The 18,702-nt window shown below is 42.0% G+C and overlaps 1 protein-coding gene across 8 annotated transcripts in view; it reads left to right on the top strand.

The window, feature by feature from the left end:
• Positions 1-18,702, top strand: part of SASH1 (SAM and SH3 domain containing 1) — a 534,286-nt gene that overhangs the window by 457,521 nt on the left and 58,063 nt on the right. For 6 of the 8 annotated variants that reach the window (XM_048296504.1, XM_048296509.1, XM_048296505.1 and 3 more), the window contains exons 3-4: positions 14,680-14,730; positions 14,852-14,901. In XM_048296504.1, coding sequence (XP_048152461.1) covers positions 14,680-14,730; positions 14,852-14,901 — 101 coding nt within the window. Of the gene's footprint in view, positions 1-11,457; positions 11,461-13,205; positions 13,229-14,679; positions 14,731-14,851; positions 14,902-18,702 lie in introns of those variants that run through there. The other 2 variants (XM_048296514.1, XM_048296512.1) reach the window with 2 other exon arrangements.

Consider the following 18,702-nt stretch of genomic DNA (forward strand, 5'->3'; position numbering starts at 1 on the left):
GATTTGTTTCCAAGAAGTCTGGACTGCTTTCCCTGCTGAAGACCGTTGAGCAGAGGAATTTCTACCATGGACACTCCCATAACAGTGGCAGCACCTGCCCAAACAAGCAGGTCTTTGCTGCAAAACCCCAGGCATTTAGAAACCCTTGCAGGTGTTTGTACAGCTTAAGTTTTACTTCGCTCAGGTTTTCCATACCATGGTAAGTTAATTTAGTTGGAGTGCCTACCAGCAAGCTGAGTCATAATGCTTACACAAAGACATTTGCAAAGACAGGGTGTTTGATGATTTGTTCGTGGAGCTTTGCATTCGTAATTTACATTTGCTGGAGGGAAGAGGAGACAAGATTGAGCACGCTCCCTCCCCGAAGCAAACCCTTGGCTTGTTGTGGGCAGGCAGCTCACAGTGCGCTTGCTCCCTGGGATTGCAGCAGTGACAAAGCAGAACTGGAAGTGCTTAGCTGCAAATTATTAACTGAAGTGGTTTGACTTCACTGGCTTTTCCTCAGTCTAAAGTTTGACTGCCATTTGGTTTAGATTGCAATCGAGAATTGTTATTGCTCACAGCAATACTGCAATGCTAAGAGGCACCAAGGTTTCTGGACTTGTGGGTCTCATTTACTAGATGTTTAGTTTATGTTTCTTTTGTACCTTTGCTACTGCCTTTCTCTTTGTGGGTTTTGTGCAGTTGGTTGGGGTTTTTTATGGTTTTGCTGATGGTATTTTATTCCAGGTATTTTATCCATCTCCAGGATGAAATCTGGCTCAACACTTCTTACCTTGAGGGTTACAGTGTACAGTCTGCTTTGGTCTTTCTCTTACTACAAATTTCCTAGCTGTCAACATTTTCTTTGTCCATTCTAGTCTCGTGCTTTGTTATGTCACTGCCCGTAATACTTAATTTTTCTTTCTGGTTTTTGGTTGGTTGGTTTTTGTCTGTTTCTGTTCAAGGTACACACTTACTGGGAAGATTATTGGGAAGACCTAGTTATATGAAGTAGGAGTCATGATGAAGCCCCAGGTTTCTGCAGCATGACAGTAATAGGTGGCCTTTATATTGACCTTAATTTAAGTGAGCCTAATGTGGAGCTTGCTTGCTCTAGCTGCCCTTCAATGTGTTGTGGTTTAACCCCAGCTGGCAACTAAGCCCAGCACAGCCACTCACTCACTCCCCTGCCCTGGTGAGATGGGGGATCCAATCAGAGGAGTAAAAGTGAAAAGACTCATAGGTTGAGATAAAGACAGTTTAAGAGGTAAAGCATAAGCTGTGCACACAAGCAAAGCCAAACAAGGAATTCTTTTACTGCTTCCCCTGGGCAGCCAGATGTTCAGCCAGGAAAGCAGGACTCCATCATGTGTAACAGTGATTTGAGAAGACAAATGCCATCACTCCTAGTATCCCCATCCTCTTCCTCCTTCTTCCCCCAGCTCATCATGTTGAGCGTGATGCCATATGGTATGGTATATCCCTTGGATAAATTGAGGTTAGTTGTCCCAGCTGTGTCCCCTTCCAGTTTCTTATGCACTCCCAGTCTGCTTGCCGGTGAGATGCAGAAAAGGCCTTGACTCTGTGTAAGCACACCTCAGCAATACCAAAAATGTCCCTGAATTATCAACACTGTCTCCAGCACAAATCCAAAACAGAGCCCTATACTAGACACTGTGAAGAAAATTAACTCTACCACAGCCAAAACCAGCGCATTCTCCACTCTATTCATTACCATTTATGTCATTCTCAGGTACCGCACTATCCAACACATCCTCATTATTTGCCACCCCCTTCTCATCCTTTGATACAATACACAGGTATTATTCCCCTGGCCTATGGACTATCCCTGTAAAACATCCATAAAGGTCCACTGTGTTTACTCAGGACAGGAGAGGTGGTGTGGTGTGTGGAATTATCGGGCACCAAAGCCAGTTCAAATCAGTTTGCTGCTGCCCGTGGAACTGCTTTTTGTAAGACTTGTCCTCCACTGCTTTGTGTGGTTCCTGCCATAGTCATTCCTCTGATCTGCAACCCAAATTATGGGTTACAATGATTTAAACCTATAGCCATTACAGTCTCTGCCCCTTGTCCCTTTGAGCCAGACCATTGAACATTTCAGTGGAACTCCTTCCCTTGCTCCTAGCCTGGCTAAGACTTATCCATGGACTGCAGTCCCTTATGGCTGTGCTGGCTCCAAGTGGAGCCTTTATCTCTGAGCCACGGTCACTTTAGGGATACAGCTGCCCTGGCATGGGCCTATGCACAGTCTCAGTTGCTTTAAGGTGCATCTGCTCCAGTGTGGCCTTAGCCACAGCCCCTTCAGAGATAAACCTGCTCCATCATAGCCTTACCCATGGTTGCAGTCCTTCATGGGGAATACCTGCTCTGTTGTGAGATTATCCATGGCCACACGCTATCAGGTGCTCCAGCATGGATTTATCCACAGCCACTGATGCTTCAGTATCTACCTGCTGCAACAGACTTATCCCTGGGCCTCAGTCCCTCCAGAGGTGTTCCTGCTGCTGCACTGACGTAACCACAGCCACAGCCGCTTCGAGATCTGCCTACTCGCACGTGGACTCACCCACAGGTCGGGTCCCTTTGACTGAAGCTCACAGCAGAGTCCCAGCCAGCCCAGGCAGCAGCACAGACACGCAGTGAGTTCCTGGCCACCTGCCAGCCCCGGCACATCGCCACTGCTGTTATCACAATGTTCCCAGGCACAGCACAGTGAGGTGATAAAGCAGCACAGCAGCAGCGAGAGCAAAAACCAGCCACTAACGAGCACTAGACTAATGTACAGTCAGGCAAGCAAGGCTCCTGACAAGCACCTGCCAATTAATAGCTAATCAGCAATTACAGCTATAAATTCAATCTAGCACATTCCAGTCAAACCTTGTTTGTTGTTGTTATCTTGAACCCTGCAAGACCCATGTTGGGCAGCAGAAAGGACTGTTGTGGCTTAACCCAAGCTGGCAATTAGGCCCCGCACAGCCACTCATTCGCTCTCCTACAGTGGGTTGATGAAGAATTGGAAACAGTACAGGTGAGGCATTACTCCCTTAATGTCCTAGTTTTGCGTATTTCATCAGAACATTCCTGTAACTTATGTCCAACTCTCGTGCTGCTGGAATGCCTGCGTAAGTTCACTGTTTAATGCTAATAGCAATTTTGAGTGGACCTCCAAACAAAAGTAGTTATGCATTGCTGAGGCCTCTGTTTTGCTTCATGTGTGTTTGAAAGACAAGTTATAAAAATTCAAAGCATGCTGGCATTTTTAATGCCATAATTTGATTACCTGTGACTGCAGTACTCCTTTAATAGTAAAACATGGCCCTTAGTGGATAGGGGGAATAGAAGGTGCATGTGGGAGTGCAAAGCTGTACAGGCTTTGCTGGAATGAAGTGCATGTGCTACATGTACTCACAGCGTCACTGAAAAACTGTGGGTGGCTCTTGGAGTGCAAGACTGCCCTGCACTTGCGCTTCATTTGTTTCTGCAAGGCTAGCTCTGTGTATCCATCTTAAAGTCACGTGTGACCCAAAGTCTGGTGGCAAAAAAGGCTGGTTTCAAGTGGAACCTGGGAAGAAGTCTGCTGTAGTTGGTGCTTCAGGAGCAACTTCAGGAATAAGCAAGGAGAAGATGTTACGCGAGAGAATAATTTGTAAGGCTTTACTGCCGCACTCTTAATTCTCCAGTGAATAGTTGTGGATAATGATTGCAGATGACTTGCTTGGAGCAGTGGTGGCAGCTTTCTTTGCAGATTCCTCTGGCCTGAGTTATCTGTAGTGACTGAAGGACGGATTTTTGCTGAGGTTCAAATGCTTTGTCTGTAAGCAGCATTTAAGTGTCATGATTATTTTTTCTCTGCAGACATTCGTGGTACTAAGTTTGTTCATCATTCAGCAATTGGCCTTTTATTTGGAAAGGACCCTCACTCAGCCTGTGATGGGATAACCACATGTTGCATAACAACCCAACAAGGCGTACCAAAACTGTGCCTCACCATCCTGTGCTAGCCTGAAAGTGGGGCAATGCACTTAGATAAGGAGCAGCTATCAGGCCCAGGGACTGCACAAGCTGATCTTACCAGGAGGCTGCTGTGGCCCCGGGGGAGGGTTCTGGCCTCCACTGACCTCTTCTGGGGAAAAACTCTGCTCCTCCTGCTTTGAGCAAAGAAAGGAGCATTTTACAGTTGCTTGATGGACCCTCAGAATTCAGGTTTGTTGCCCTTTAGATTTAAGCATCACAGAAACTTGTGTTAGGTACTTTTCTTCTGTTTGGCCTGTGTGCCAGGGCAAATCCCACCTTCTACCCCAATTGTTGGTCATGTGCAGTAGCCCACTTGTGCCTTTTCAGCAGAACGGCTGAGCTTTGCAAAAAGTGGCTGGAGCTCTGCAGCTGGGCTGGCGCCTGGCCCAGCCGGGAGCTGTTAATGGTATGATTGAAGCCTTTAATTTAACCCCTTACCAGCAGTTGTGCTGAGTGGTGTTGGAGCTGTCAGATGTCACTGTTCCACCATTACCCTGCAGAGCAAAGTATGCAGAGTAATCCCACAGAGCAAGGTTCCTATTAGCTGCACCACCAGCTGGGGCTGTTCCTGTTAACTACTCCATCTATGGCATATGAATTTCTATCCCAGTCTTACTTTAAATGTAAATAGAAAATGAAGAATATTTCTATTAATGGTTGTCTAGATAGAAATTTTTGTCATGAGTGTGTAGAAGGCAATAATTACTTCTTAATAATCTCAAATAGAGATGTTGTGAATCTTCTGTGTAAATAACCAAATTGTGCCAGATAGTCTAATGGCATTCAATAATATTTTTTTCCCTCTGATGGGAACAATCTTCCATGTTGACTTTGAGCCTAAAAAATGCATCAGAGTTGATTTGAAATTTAGTTCTGTAATAATCATCATGTGATGACCAGTGATGAATATTAAAGTAAGGTTCTGGCCCAAAGAATCCATCAAATGTAGGCTTCAATTTCAAAGGTAAAGAGAGAACAGCTAATTTAAAAGTTCTCTTATTAAAGGTAGTTTTTATAGCAGGAAGAATGTATAAGTACAGACTAGCAACTTGTGGTCTAGTCCTTTTTTTGCATTAATGTGATTAATTTGTTTTCAGTTCTTTTGTTCAAGAAATTAATTTTTCCTCTCACATTGTAGGACCCTTTGAAGTTAGCATCCACCTGTCAACCTTTTTCTCTCTCTCCTTATCCCCTCACATCCCTGGAGTGTGTTTATGCAGGTTGAGAGCAAGAAGTGCAGTGCCACCTCTAGGGAATGAATTCATACTATCAGTCTTAATTTTCAGTTGTTCAGTTTCACATATCAACCTATGAAACAGAACCAGTTTGATTTCAAGTTAAACATTTATTCTGTTCTTTAAATGGTTGTAAAAGTCGTATTTTAAAAATGTGTATCTATAATAAAACCTTTCCCAGTATGACCAGTTCTCTCCTGCTTCAAGTGCCTTCTTAAAAACGATCCTGAAATAAAACTGTTTCTCCCGAGTGAGTTCATTGTAATAAAGAAATGTTATTAGAGAGTTAGTTCCCAGTATGCTGACACAAGTTTGTCTGACAGGAGTTTTTTTTCAAAGCTGTTCGTCATTTGTATTCCTGCTGTTTTCCATTGTCAAAGTGGCTGAAATGGGGGTCAGACCCCACCAGCCCTCCATGTTTATAAGTCCTGAAATACACAGCATATCTCATGTTGTTGCAGCTTTTTGACTGTGGTCCTCTCATGAGATAATGAACATAGAAATCACTAAGGGGGAACTGAACTGAATTTAGAAAATTAAAGTGATAGTGCAAATCAGCAGAGTGAGCCTGCCCACCCTAAATCACAGAGAATGGATGGCTTGAAAGCTTGGGTTGCACGGCTTACTGCCAGCAAAGACCTGAGTTCAGGATGTCTGCTTTTTTAACCTCTGAAAGAGGAAAAAAGAGGTACAGTGTTACTATCAGTTGGAAAGCAAGAATCTCTTTTGCCCAAATGTTTATAATTTTGATGTAATTATTTTTGCACAAAAAGATGCAACAGTAGGCTGTTTGAATTCCTTCATGGAAATATGAGAAAGCCAGTAAATGTGCATGTGGGCACAGCCTCATGATAAGACTGCTTGCCAGGGTTAATGTGGCTCAGGTCCTGACTCAGCACTACTTTCTGTTACATGGTTCTGTTGCCTCTTTTTCCTGGTGGGGTTGGTTTGGGATTTTTTTTTCTGTGTTTTTTGAGGGGTTTTGTGTTGCTTGTGGTTTTGGGAGTTTTTTTTTTGTTGTTGTTTTTACTGGATTCTTTCACTTCTCTAAAAAGTTCAAAGTTAAATCCATTCCCTGAGCAATAGCACTAAAACTTTCAGAAATTCTGTGCTGGGTGTGAGAAAGTCTTAAATCGATTTTGTTGAATTAAGTAAGGGCTTTAGTCGTGCTCTGAAAGGTTCCATTTCATGTTTTAAAAAAACCCATGGAGCAGGTATATACACATCTATACATACAGACTTTTTAAAACTGGAAACATGGACATGCAGGTTTTTATAGAGGCTTTTGAAGCCAAGAGGAAATCAGGAGCTCTGAAGAGCACAACCTGATAGCAGCCACAGGCAGCCCAAAGACCAGCAGCTGTAGAAACAAAGTAGAGCCAGATTTCTTCCACTGCCCACAATGCTGTTGAGTTCTGAATTTTGGGTTTACCTTCCACAGCTAAAGAACCTGACAGAAGGAGTTGAATCTTTTTCATATGTATTTGGGTTTGGGTTTGAGTCTCTGCAATGTGAGGTGTCTCAAGTAAAAAAAATGGAGATAACTGTCTAATTCTACTGCGTATTGCACTGAATGTATGATGGAAGTTTCTGACTCAAAATGCCTGTCAGTTTGTCATAAATCAGAAACAAAAAATTAAAAGGTGGGGGGAAGTTTAAAACTAAAATATCCTTTGCTTTCCACTGCATAACCTTTATAATTTTTTAAAAATCTTTATTCTTTTAAACAAAGTAAAGCAAATCACTGCTCTTCCCAAAAATTAATGCAAAATTTTGGCTTTTTTTCCCCCCTGAAATGGGGGACTTTATTGCTGATACTCCATACGTCTGTGGTAATACAAAAAGAACTTTTGTAGATCTCTTAATAAGCAGTGCTTTCTCTTGATTTACCTCCTCCTCAATTTTACCAGGGTTTTTAAGGCCTTAGTAACTCAAAGTCGACTTAGTTTCTAATCTTCTTGGTAAATTATTGTTTGGTGCAACATAAAGTGAAAACAACATACAGTTTTTAAATGTTAGCTATCACAGTGATGATGTGAATGGGGGTATACTTGTAAAAAGTCATCAGTATTACAGTAACAACACATTTTACAAGAATCCCTGAGCCTTGAACGTACTGATTCATCCAGCACAAAAGCTTCTGTTCATTTGCAGTATAGATCATCTGAAGTTCCATGTGCTCGAGACATGGATATTGGCATGTAGGTACACAAGTGTAGTATCAATACAAATATGACCGTGGACCTGTGTTACCCTCTCTTTCCATGGTGTGTCTGAAAGGATTTATAGCATGGCTGTAGAAGTTTTCCTGGAGGTATTGGTCAAAGTCTGAGCTTCCCCTTCTCTTTCTTTGCTGCTTTTCAGAAAGAAAATACATCTTTTGTTGTTCTTGGAAATACTGAAGAGAAATTGAGAAAATGGCAAATAATCTTAATAGAAATACAGTACATCTTTGTGTACATGAAAATGAAGAATTGGTAAGATCTGAAAAGTGTTTTGCAGAGGGAAATGGAGAACATCACTGACCCGTAGGAGTAGGTGTCCTGAACTTGAAGAGCACATAAAAACAAATCAGGACCATTGGTATTCAGAAAGAGGTTTGCCATATTCAGCCATGGCTTTCATGGCAAGGAGATACTCGTGGTTGTTTTCTTATCTTATCAGTGAGTGCTTCACTTCAAAACCACTCAAAATTCCTAACCCCACAGTTACAGAAAGCAGGCTGCAGGGTGGTGGTGATAGGGATGTGTGGCTCACAGAGGTGCTGCTTTCCTCATTAATTGAGGTTGTTTGTTCAGGAGGTGACTGTGGCCAAAGTACAGTGTGCTGCCATTAGCCGTCCTTGCCAGAGGGCCAGCACCTGGGCAAGGAATCTGTACTTGGCTGACCAGACTGTTCCTACCCCGAAGTACCCTATAACAAACTGTTGTTTGCCTGCTTGTTTATTCATTTCTTTTCTCTCTTCCTTTTGTTGTGCTTTTCCCGCAGGATAAAACCCTCTCACTGAGGGAAGTGGTCGCTGTTCCCCAGGCCCATTGTCAGCTCTTGAACAAGAAGGGCCCCATTTGGGCAGTATCCAGTTGGGCTTCACCTTGTGCCTCCCTTGTCTGTGTCACATCCTGAGTCCTCTTTGGCTTCCCATTTAACCATTTTTGATGTGGTTTGTTTGGGGTTTTTTCATTCCTCTGAAACATTACAGCTCTTCCTGATGCCAAAACCACTCTCTCTATCTTAAAGTCCTCCCATGGAGGACCATGGAAACCCATGTCTTTCACTGTGTTTTCCAACATTATTTCACAAAAGTTCTTTTTGGCTTTATCTGGACAATAAAAGTCAGCTGACAAATGTAAGGATTTTCAGGCAAAGATGGCAGGTCTTACTCATCCTTTTTATAGAGCTCTAGTGCAGAGGCAGTTCACAAGAACACTTTGGTATTGTACCATTTGAGTAACGAGTGTAAAATGCAGCAATCAAAGACCTGCTGTGTCTCAATCACATATTGGCCTTTATATTAATATGTTTTTAGCACAAAGATAGCTGCCATAGTTCTGGGCTTGCTTCATCTTGTTTGGAAAATTGATCAGAAGGTATTTGATTTCCCTGCTGCAGAATGCTCTGTTCGCATATCGATTTTCCTTTCTCTGAAACCCATTTCTATTGAGGCTTTTTTGTGTTTGTGCCATAATTCTGCTGGACTCTGCTTCTGTTTATTACAAGTAAATTTATGTGTTAGCACTGCCTCACTTTTTGTTGTTACAGGGCTTTACAAAAGCTGCAGTTTCTCTGTAATTGCTAATGAATTATGTTTTTCAAAATCACTGTGGAATGTTTTTCAGCCCTGTGGCTCCCAGCCTTTTTGTTGACTGCAGTGTATTTAAGATGAGTGAAAAAAACCCTTCTGCTTTTATTGTTGGCAAAGGGAAGAGAGAGGGTCCAGTGTTTGCCCCGAGATGTGTTAGGTTCGATAGATTCTGGTGTTTGTGTCAAGCTGAGAGGCAGGATTTGTCTTCCCTCTCCAATACTAAAAGCAGACATGTGAGAGTTCCAACAGTGTGTTCTCTCTGAAGCTGCATTTCATCAGTAGTTAAGCTAAGTGTTTACCTATGTCTGCGCTTCTGTATGAGGCATTGGGACACTTGGATTATTGTTTCATGCATAAAAGTATTTATTGTTTGAAATTTCTTCTTTTTTTTTTTTTTTTTAAACCATCCCTCCTGCATAACTCATTTCCTTGATCCAGAGTTTTGCTGCTGCTGCAGGATATTACCATTTAGCATGTGTCAGCTCAGGCTCTAATGTGCAAGAGCAATGGTGCAGAAAAACCTTCTTTCTTCACTGAAACAGATAAGGGGATGGTCCAGAGGTTGTGGTTTGAAACTCAAAATGGCACTTTAACTAATCTGTACCACTAGAAAGGCACCGAGTTGTTAGTTCCCTGAAACACTTGCTGAAGTGGTTGACACAGGAATAGGTCTTTTTTATTTCTTTATTCTGACCTGTGCCTCATATCTAGTGACTTGTAGGTAATTTCTGTTACACACCTGAATACCTGTGCTGTCTCTTTACAGGGGTTTCCCTGTGTCTTCCCCAGCACCTCTGCAGAGGCTGAAATGTAGAGTGTGGTGGGGGACTCCAGGCAGAATCACTGCTTTCAAAGTAAATCAAACTCTTACAAGCCTTCAGTGCTCTTCTGTCTTTCAGATACAGCTTTGTTTAACCATTTTAGAAGCTAGACTAGAACATGCAATGCATGTTCAGAGCAAAGAAAGAGAGAAAACTTTGGGGGAAAGACTGGCATAATTTTCTCACAGAATTTTCTGCTTATTTACACCTGCTGAAATGGGTTCATAAAATTATTTATACATTTATGAGCATTTTAGTTCTCTCATTTTTACTGGTTATGTCACTGAATTTTCCCAGCACTCATCTGGGTCTCACACTGCACACTTTCTGTCTGCACAGTGAGATTAATCCTGTCATGGGATCTGCAGAGGAGTGCTTAAATTTATGATTCAAATGGACACAGCTCTTGTGGCCGAAACTGTGAAGAGGTTCATGAATTCTTAATTAGAAGGGATTAATTCAGTGAATATAATTTCCTAAACTAAGTTGTGGTGTGGAGGATAGATGTAGCTTAATGTGTAAGTAATTAAAATATGCACAGTCTCCCTAGAATGTGTGAGCCATACCCTGGATAACCAAGTTTCCTTTCAGATGCTCTTCTCTGCTATGCTTGTGTATTTCAGGAGCAGAATGCCTTCAGATAGGCTGTGATATGCCTCTTACCTGTTACATTACATACAGAACAAGTGAACTGAAGTTACCATGGAAGGAAAAGTCCCTCATGAATTCAAAACCTGCCATTCCAGGCAGGAAATGGTTTTTCAGCTTCTTTCCTGTGTATTTTGTGCTTTGTACTTTCTTCCAAGTTGCATTTTTCTGACTTGGCTCATAAATGGTTGCAAAACTGTTTTGAAGATTTTTTTTGAGGAAAGTGTATAAAACCAAAATCACAGTATTTAGAAGCCAGCAGTAATTTGAAAAGAAAATGTATGCAAATGATCACATAAATTCAGGTACAAAGTAGGCAAAAAAAGCTACCTGTGAAGGAAGCTTCTTTCTTGAGCCCTAAGGCAAACAACTAAAGGCATGAAGCATAAGCTAAAAATCTTGCTTGTTAAGCTTACTACACACGTTTTCTTCCAAAATGAGAGATTTGTAAAAAGCATTTCACCAACTTGCACTTCTGCACCAGGACTCCCAAGGCTACCGCTGTGGCTCTGCACTGTGGCAGTCGCTCTCTGTGGCACCCACAGTGCAGAAGGGTTGGCGATCCCTGGGCCGTGCAACACCTGCCATCCATCCTTTCCTCCAACTGCTGGATCAGAGCTTCAGCCAGGACCTCAGGGCCTTGTCCTGCGCCCATCCTCTTGATGGCATTGGCTTTGGATGAAGGAGGAAACAGGAAGGAAATAGGACTGCTAAGAAATGGCTTTAAAGGTGGGAGAACAAAATTCCTCTGCAAGCTGAGATTGTTTTAAATCAGATGTAGGTGACTAGATGGAGGAATCCCTAGTTTAAATTCAGTGGGCTTACTCTACAGGATATTAACATTACTAATTTTTAAAACCTCCCCCTTCCTTTTTTATCAGTATTTGAGATTCTGTGCTGTTCTGACCTTGGACCTCAAGGGAAGCTGGACGAGCTGGTGCTAAGCCACTGTTTGCTTTCCCTCTAATGTGTTCCCTGGGGATTGGATACAGTTTATGAATATCTCAGTTTCTCCAGAATCTTCAGATCCTAGTTGCTGATTTTAGTAGTGTATTGGACAAGTTTAATATGCACCAACAGTTTCTGGGTACAAGATAGGTGCCCTGCCTAGGGCCCCTTAAATCCAGAAACCATACAAGTAAATCAGCCACTTTTGGGAAACACTGGATTTAATAGCATAGCTTAAGGAGTCTGCACTCGATCAGGTACTTTCTCAGATCATCGAGTTTCTTCAGAACACTGTGTAGCATGTAGGTGATGTGAATTTTCTGGTACACCTCAGACAAGTTTTATGGGCACATGTGGAGGGCAGTTACCTGAGGCAGCAGACTGCTCCACGGAAAATACCTATCGTTCTTGTGCCTGCTTTGTCTAGACAAGAGCTCTGGAAATGCAGGCTAGGGATGTTTCTTACTCCAGCCACTGTTCCTGTAAGCCCAGGCTGTCCTCTGTTTCATTTTTAAGTTTTTGTTCAGAATGATGGAAGGTGTACTTTAATGAAACTAACCTCTAAAATTATTTTCTGAAAAGATCGTATAGCGTGCTTGAGAACATGCCAACAGTACAACATTTGCTCAACCTTCTAGAATTAGTCTTTGGTAAAAGAGGGCCCTGATGCTAATGGATTAAAGTCAACACAACCTGTGGATTTTAAAGTGAGGTTTAATGTGAGGTTTAATGGATTTTAACCAAAATAAATAGAATTGCTCAAGGCTGATGGAAGTTCTGTGGTCTCTGATACAGATCTAAGCCAGAAGTTTAGTTGAGAGTACTATTTCCCTAAGTATTTTCCTTTGGTTTCTTGTGTAAGTAGAAATAGCAAAAAATATCATTTCTGCTGGAAAGGCAGGTAGGAATATTAATCATAACAGTGCAGGACTATCAGATGTTTTGCACTCCAGCATTGCTAAGTAGAGCTCTAGAGGAGGGGGAGGAAAGTTGTCCTTGCTTCTGCCCTCCACAGTCATCTTGGTCCTATAAAACCTTGGTCCTGTTCTAACAGGGTGGGCTTGACAGCAAATGAGAAAAAAGAAAGTAATACAGCCAATTTTTTTAGGATTTAGTTACATGGGATGCAGCTGACTGTCCACATGAGTAGTTTTATGCTGAAAGTAGTAGCTTTTCGTCTAATTGTAGTCTCAGGCTTCAACTTCACAAGCAACTGCTCAAGCAAAAGACTTGTCGTGGGAGGCCAGGCAGTATCTTATAAATGGTAATTTACAAAAAACCTAGCATGTTTAAATAATGAAAAACCAAAACACTTGCAGCAAGGAGCTTTTTAAGACAACAGACAAATCATCAGGAACTTGGGATCTAAAGGTGTGTTGGGGACACGATGGATTCTCCTGACTGGCATACCGAAACATAAAACCGATAAAATGCTCCTTTTCTCATCAGTGCAGCAGAGTGTGGACAAATGAGGTGCTCATGAATGGCAAGTGTTTGGATTGTGGACCTTGACTTTCTCTCCCTCCTTGCAAAGAGCTAGGCAGGGGTTGGAGAGTGTCTGAGGAGGATTTGCAGCAATGTGCCTGCAGCCTTTTCCAGATGCAAAACTTAGATTCCATTTTGACAGAACTAATGGAGAATGAGAGGGATGCCTGGTGCCAAACAGCTAATTTCATTTTTCTGATCTGCGAACATCTGTGGAATTCCCCTGGCCTTGGTCCAGCTTCTGCTTGAGAGGAGTCCTGTTGGATCTGTCAGTAAGTGGATGTGATCACTTTTTCGTGTCCACTTCCACTCAAGGACTTCATTTCCCTTTGTGTGCTACAAAATCAGCAAAAGCAGATACGCAGGGAATGCACGGTCAGGAAAAATCCCCCAGTAGGGCAGTGACCCTGTGTCAGCCTTGCACCCAAGCAAGGACATGGCCATGAGCCATCCTGTGCCCTCCCTGGCTGCCGTGGCCAGCAGTGCAAGCTGACTCAGTTGTGTGATGGCAGAGCAGGCTCCTTTCTACTCTAGATCTTGCAGACTTCCTGAGAATGGAGTTAATCCAACACCACTTCATGGCAGTCAGTGGTAATTTCCTGTTTAGTATTAAAAGGCTGCATTTCCAGAAAATTGTGTCTGGTTGTGGGTTTTTTTTTTTTTTTTTTTAATTAAGTCCTAAGAATGTTTTGTCACCCTTTGTGTAAACGAAGGGCATAGGAAGTACAATTTCACAGAGATAAGAGTTTTACATGTAGGCTGAGGAATGCATGAACAAGAAGTCCTTCAGTACTGTGAAACAAATCTATGTCTTTTTTTTATTATTTTTTTTAAGCGTGTACACTACTGCTTACCCAGCTGTGATGAGTAAGTTACAGAATTGAGTTTGCAATAACTTCACAAGGGCTCGGACTGGCTGAGAATAAAGTAGGAATAAGTAGCTTACCCCATGATTTCACGTGAAGATCAACCAACAAAGTGTAGTTCTCAGTACTGACAACTCGTATTATCTTCCCCCATTCTAACTGGAGTTTTCCCACTGATTTCAGCTAGACATGTTCATAGTATGTGCCTTTTAGGCAGTTGGCTTCCAGTCTTAGATACCATCAGTGGGACTCCCTCATGTAACTTGAGGTAGCTGAAACCCGTTGGGCAAGTTGTTCTGTAAACGGGTATCTGTGTGTCTCCATCAACTGCAAAGGGAGCCTGGATGACTGAGTTCTGGAGCGGATGGTTATATCCTAGATGTTTGTAGAAAAATGGTTTGAACTCCATACTGTTGAAAAGTTCCTGTGTGAGAAACTGGTCTTGCTGAAAGGCATCTGCATTCTCTCAGATTTTTTTCCTCAGAGAATGTTCTTTTAATGCAAGTTTTTTCCTGAAGGTAACTTCTTGGAAATTGCACTTGAACTTATATAACAAACTTTGCAGTGATCTAGTGAAAATAAAACACCTCTCTTTCTATTTTATTTTGAATGACTTCTGTTTGGCAGTTTAACTTTCTGTATTCTCCAGTGATAATATGAAATTATGTGTTTTACTGGATTATTTCAGAATTTATTCTGAAAGCAGTTCCTTCTGTAGTAGTTAATATTCCTTGTGTGAACTGTTTTGAGATAGTTCTTGGTTCTGTTTCTCTCTATCTTTTCCATTTTTGTCCCCTTCAGATTTCTTCTTTCCGGTGTTTGGATATTTTATTAACTTGATATTTGTTGTATTTCAGGAGAAACCTGATGCCAGCCCCACATCTCTACAGCTGCGATCCCAGATTGAGGTAAGCACTTAGACTTTGATCATCCAATTTGGTTTGTTTGTTCTTTAGTTTGATATTCTGCATAAATTGGGTAAAGGCTTCTCTAGTGTCTGCTCTCAGTGCTGCTTGTCTTCTCTTGCAGGAGTCCCTTGGTCTTAGCAGCACTGCATCAACACCCGACACTGAAAGAAAGTAAGTGAAGGCACAGGAAGTGAGAAAGGAGGGAGGGGGAATTTGGTATGTTTTCTTTTTCCTTGGAGTAAATTAATTTTAGATTGTACTGATGTTTCTAGATTTCAGATCCAGACACTATGAATGAAACCTGTTTGGGAACCTGCTCCTTCTCTTCCTTCTCTTCCTCCCTTTTGGGTTTTTATTATTTTGGGTTTTTATGCCAAGGGAGGGGTACTGTTTCTCTCTTCTGTCAGCATTTGGGGTGTGCATACACCAAGACGACTGGTAGTCATTTCTGAGGAACATCAGTGATTCCACATTCTCTGCAAATTAAACCTGCTTTAAAAATTACTTTCTCTGACTAGACCTAAATGCAGCCAAAAATGACAGGTGAGGGGAAGGGAGAATTACAAACTTACATTGCATTCCTTTTCCTGTGCACTCCTGAGTTTGTAAGTGTGCTTTTGAAGAAGCTGCCAAGGGAATGAAGTATTTAAAACCAAGTTAAAAGGAGCTTTAATTTTAGCGTCCTTAATAAAAACCTCTCTGTGAGGACTGAGAGGGTTTCTGTTTACTGTCACCTCCTGCTGCAATGTGTGTGCTTGTTTTCTGTGCCTTCTTCCTTTGATCCCAAGATCTTGGATCCCTGCTGCTGAGGGTAACGTGCAGTGGTGCATGAAGACAACTGACACTGTATGTCCAATTGCCTGCACTTTCATGAGGTAGTGCCAGCTGGACCAGTTCAGAGGGAGTATGTGGAATCCATTTGTGATAGGACATGCTTTTGGAAGGTTTTACAGTCCCACAATTGAATATCCTCTAGTGTTTCATCACTGGGCAGTAATTGGAAGGTTTCTGCCCTTGCTTTTGCTAGGTCAGTAGAAGGACTGTCAGTCCCAGAGCAATTCTTGGTGGATGCAGCATATGGGACTTGCCTGAGCACTGACCCTATAGAAGTCAGTTGTGTGGAAGTGTACAACTGCTTAGGGGCTTCCTTGGGGCTTGTCTGGAAGCTGATTGATGCTAAAGGTCCCAGAATGTGATAAATTGTCTTTTAGAGGTGCCTTGTCTTGCTTTATCACTCAGAGAGAAAAGCAGAGATGGTTTGGTTGAGGTAGATGCTCATTTTCAAAACAGCCTGAGACAGGTAAGGTGAATTTTACCTTGGGTACCAGCACTGCCCCTGTATTACATGCTGGTAAAAGAGAAGGCCTAGAAGTCTTAGAGTTTAATACTTTGTGCTTCAGATATTGAAATATGGAAAAGAATCCTTGAAGGATACCTGGCTGTCCCAACATTATAATGAAACTAGAAGTGCCAAGTAAATGGGAACTGTAATCTGGGAAGTAAACCTGCAAGATTATCCTATAATCATATGACTTTTCGCTCAGCCTCAAAGCACTTTACCCATGGGTAAATATCATAATCCTACCTCAGGTAATAAGAGATAAAGATCTCGCAGGAGGACAGCACAGAACTTGGAAAAAACTCCACTTACATGTTCTAACCAGCTTCTAAGTCGTGCCTCTGTGTAGGTGTTCTACTACAAATAACTGAGTGAGAAGGCAGTATCTGCAAAAACTTCTCCTGAGTGACTCCTCTGAGACAGCCCATTTACAGAAATTATATTATCTTCGTTCAGATGAAAGGGACATGTGATTTTTGTGGACCTTTCAAGAATGGAAGTGTGCCATTTGACAATTTGTAGAAGGGTGTATGTGATTAACCTGATCATATATATGAAACTGATGCAGGACAGGTTGTGCCAGATACTTGCACAATAAGAAGCAAGGCCATGTGATGCATGATAATTGGACAAGGTGTTGAAAATAATAAATTATATCTACTCAATACTGTACAAATTATTCAAACCTGAAATTATACAGGCCTGTGCCTATTTGTGACAGCCTGCCACATCAGTGCTGGCCTCACCCCTCTAGCCTGGAAGGCTGAAGTGTCACAGGAATTACCTCTTCCAGGGAGGCAGAGTTTATAAAATTGATCTGCAGGAAAATGACCACTTCAAGCCCATCCGATATTATCTGTACTTGCTACTAACATGTTGAATTAGATATTTTTCAGGGGAGGATGTTGTGTTGGCCCCAGGGGCTTTTGTGGGGGTTCAGTGTTTAGTATATGGCTTTCATCAGAATTTTCTGTATGGGCATGCTGCTAGACATGGGAGCTTGTCCCTTTGGGGGACATTGTTCTTATGTCCCTCTCATGCATGACAGATGTGAGGTAAACCTTCTACAAAACTTCTTTCGTTGTGAGAAGACTAGTTTGCCAAATATGAAACTTGATGCAGATGTGCATTGGTTTCTGATATTCACAAAGAGATTTGGGGGACAAAAGGAAAGATTTGTTCAAAACTAGATATACAGACTTTCAGGAGCTGGAAAATGTGTTTTCGTGAGTACTCTTCCACAAGTAAAAGCTTATCCAAGAATAGTTACAATTCTACATATTGAAAATCCAAATGTTTTCCTAGGATGAAATGGGTTGTTTCTGGTCCAGTGTTCTGAGCAAGTTGCTTTAGAAAATAAAGGCAGTCCCAAGGAAAAATCTGTATTGAAATAAGGAGACAGCAACTGTCTGGCTGGAATGTGGTCACTCTTGAGTAGCTCCCTCACCCAGCAGTGCTGCCTGCATACCCTACTGCTGAATGCTACCAAAGTCTAAAGTTTTAAAATAACACATCTGGATGGTTGTTTAATTTGCCAGAGTTGAGACATTCTGGACAGAAAGAAGCTTTGAGGGAACCTGGGAAAAGCAATGTTTGCTTTAACCCGGTTTGGTTTTCCTTTTCTGTGCTGCTCAGCTGGAAGAGAGAGCCCAACAGGGTCCACTGTACACCACACTGAAAACAGATTAACCTTGGTGGTCTGTGGTAGGAAAAAATCCTGTTTGTGTGGACAAGCAGTGTATGTTCAGTCTCGCCTTGAGTCTTACTAACCCTGCTGCCCCGTCTGGTCTAAAGTCAGTGCAGAATTAGTCAGTGCCCTCAGTCCGGCAAGTTGCTCAACAAGTTCTGTCTAGTGAGTGATGGGTTCTGCCACAGATGAGCAGCAGTAGGGCCTGTAGGCAGGCAAAAGGAATTAAATGAGCCTGGAGGCAGAATTGTTTGTCAGTGTGAGTCACTGTCCCTCTCGGAAGGCATTTGGGGCAATAATACCTTCCTCTGATGCTGACAACACTGTTCCTCTTAATTAGATAAAGCTACAAAAAAATTAGATGAAGCTATACGTGAACCTGCTCTATGCGTTATATGTGCCCTACCAAATATGCCTTTTTTTTATTGGTTCTGACAACAAAAGCAAAATCTTCACTCAGAGGCAAAAGCCTCTGAGATTTATGTGAATAACATCAAGGGTGCTGATGTGGCCTGAGAAGCTATCCATAAACAACAAAAAACAAAGTCATGTTTATTTAAGCTTTGCTTCGCAATTGCTCTGGTTTTTTGGCCTTACTGGAGTTCCTTCTATAAATTGAAACAGTTCACGAGGTTTCTAAGTCATATCATATTCAGCAACTAATGCTGAGCATGGAATGAGGTATTTGTAGCTTTCTTCTCTGAATAATAAATTTCACTTCCCTCTGCCCTTTCCAAGATTTTCATCTTTTAAACTGCAGTCTTGCTGACAGTTGTGGTGCTAGTGTAGCTTTGCTGTTTCGCAGTGTGCCTTCAGTAAAGTGGCAACAGCATCTTTAACAGTGATATTATCCATTTTAAACAAAAATCTCCCCAGAACCACAGGTGCTTCCATACAGACACATTGACTTCTGTTTTTGCTAGAAGAATCATCAGTGTAGAAAATA

Source organism: Corvus hawaiiensis, chromosome 3 (genome assembly GCF_020740725.1).
Source record: "Corvus hawaiiensis isolate bCorHaw1 chromosome 3, bCorHaw1.pri.cur, whole genome shotgun sequence".
Classification (NCBI taxonomy): Eukaryota; Metazoa; Chordata; class Aves; order Passeriformes; family Corvidae; genus Corvus; species Corvus hawaiiensis.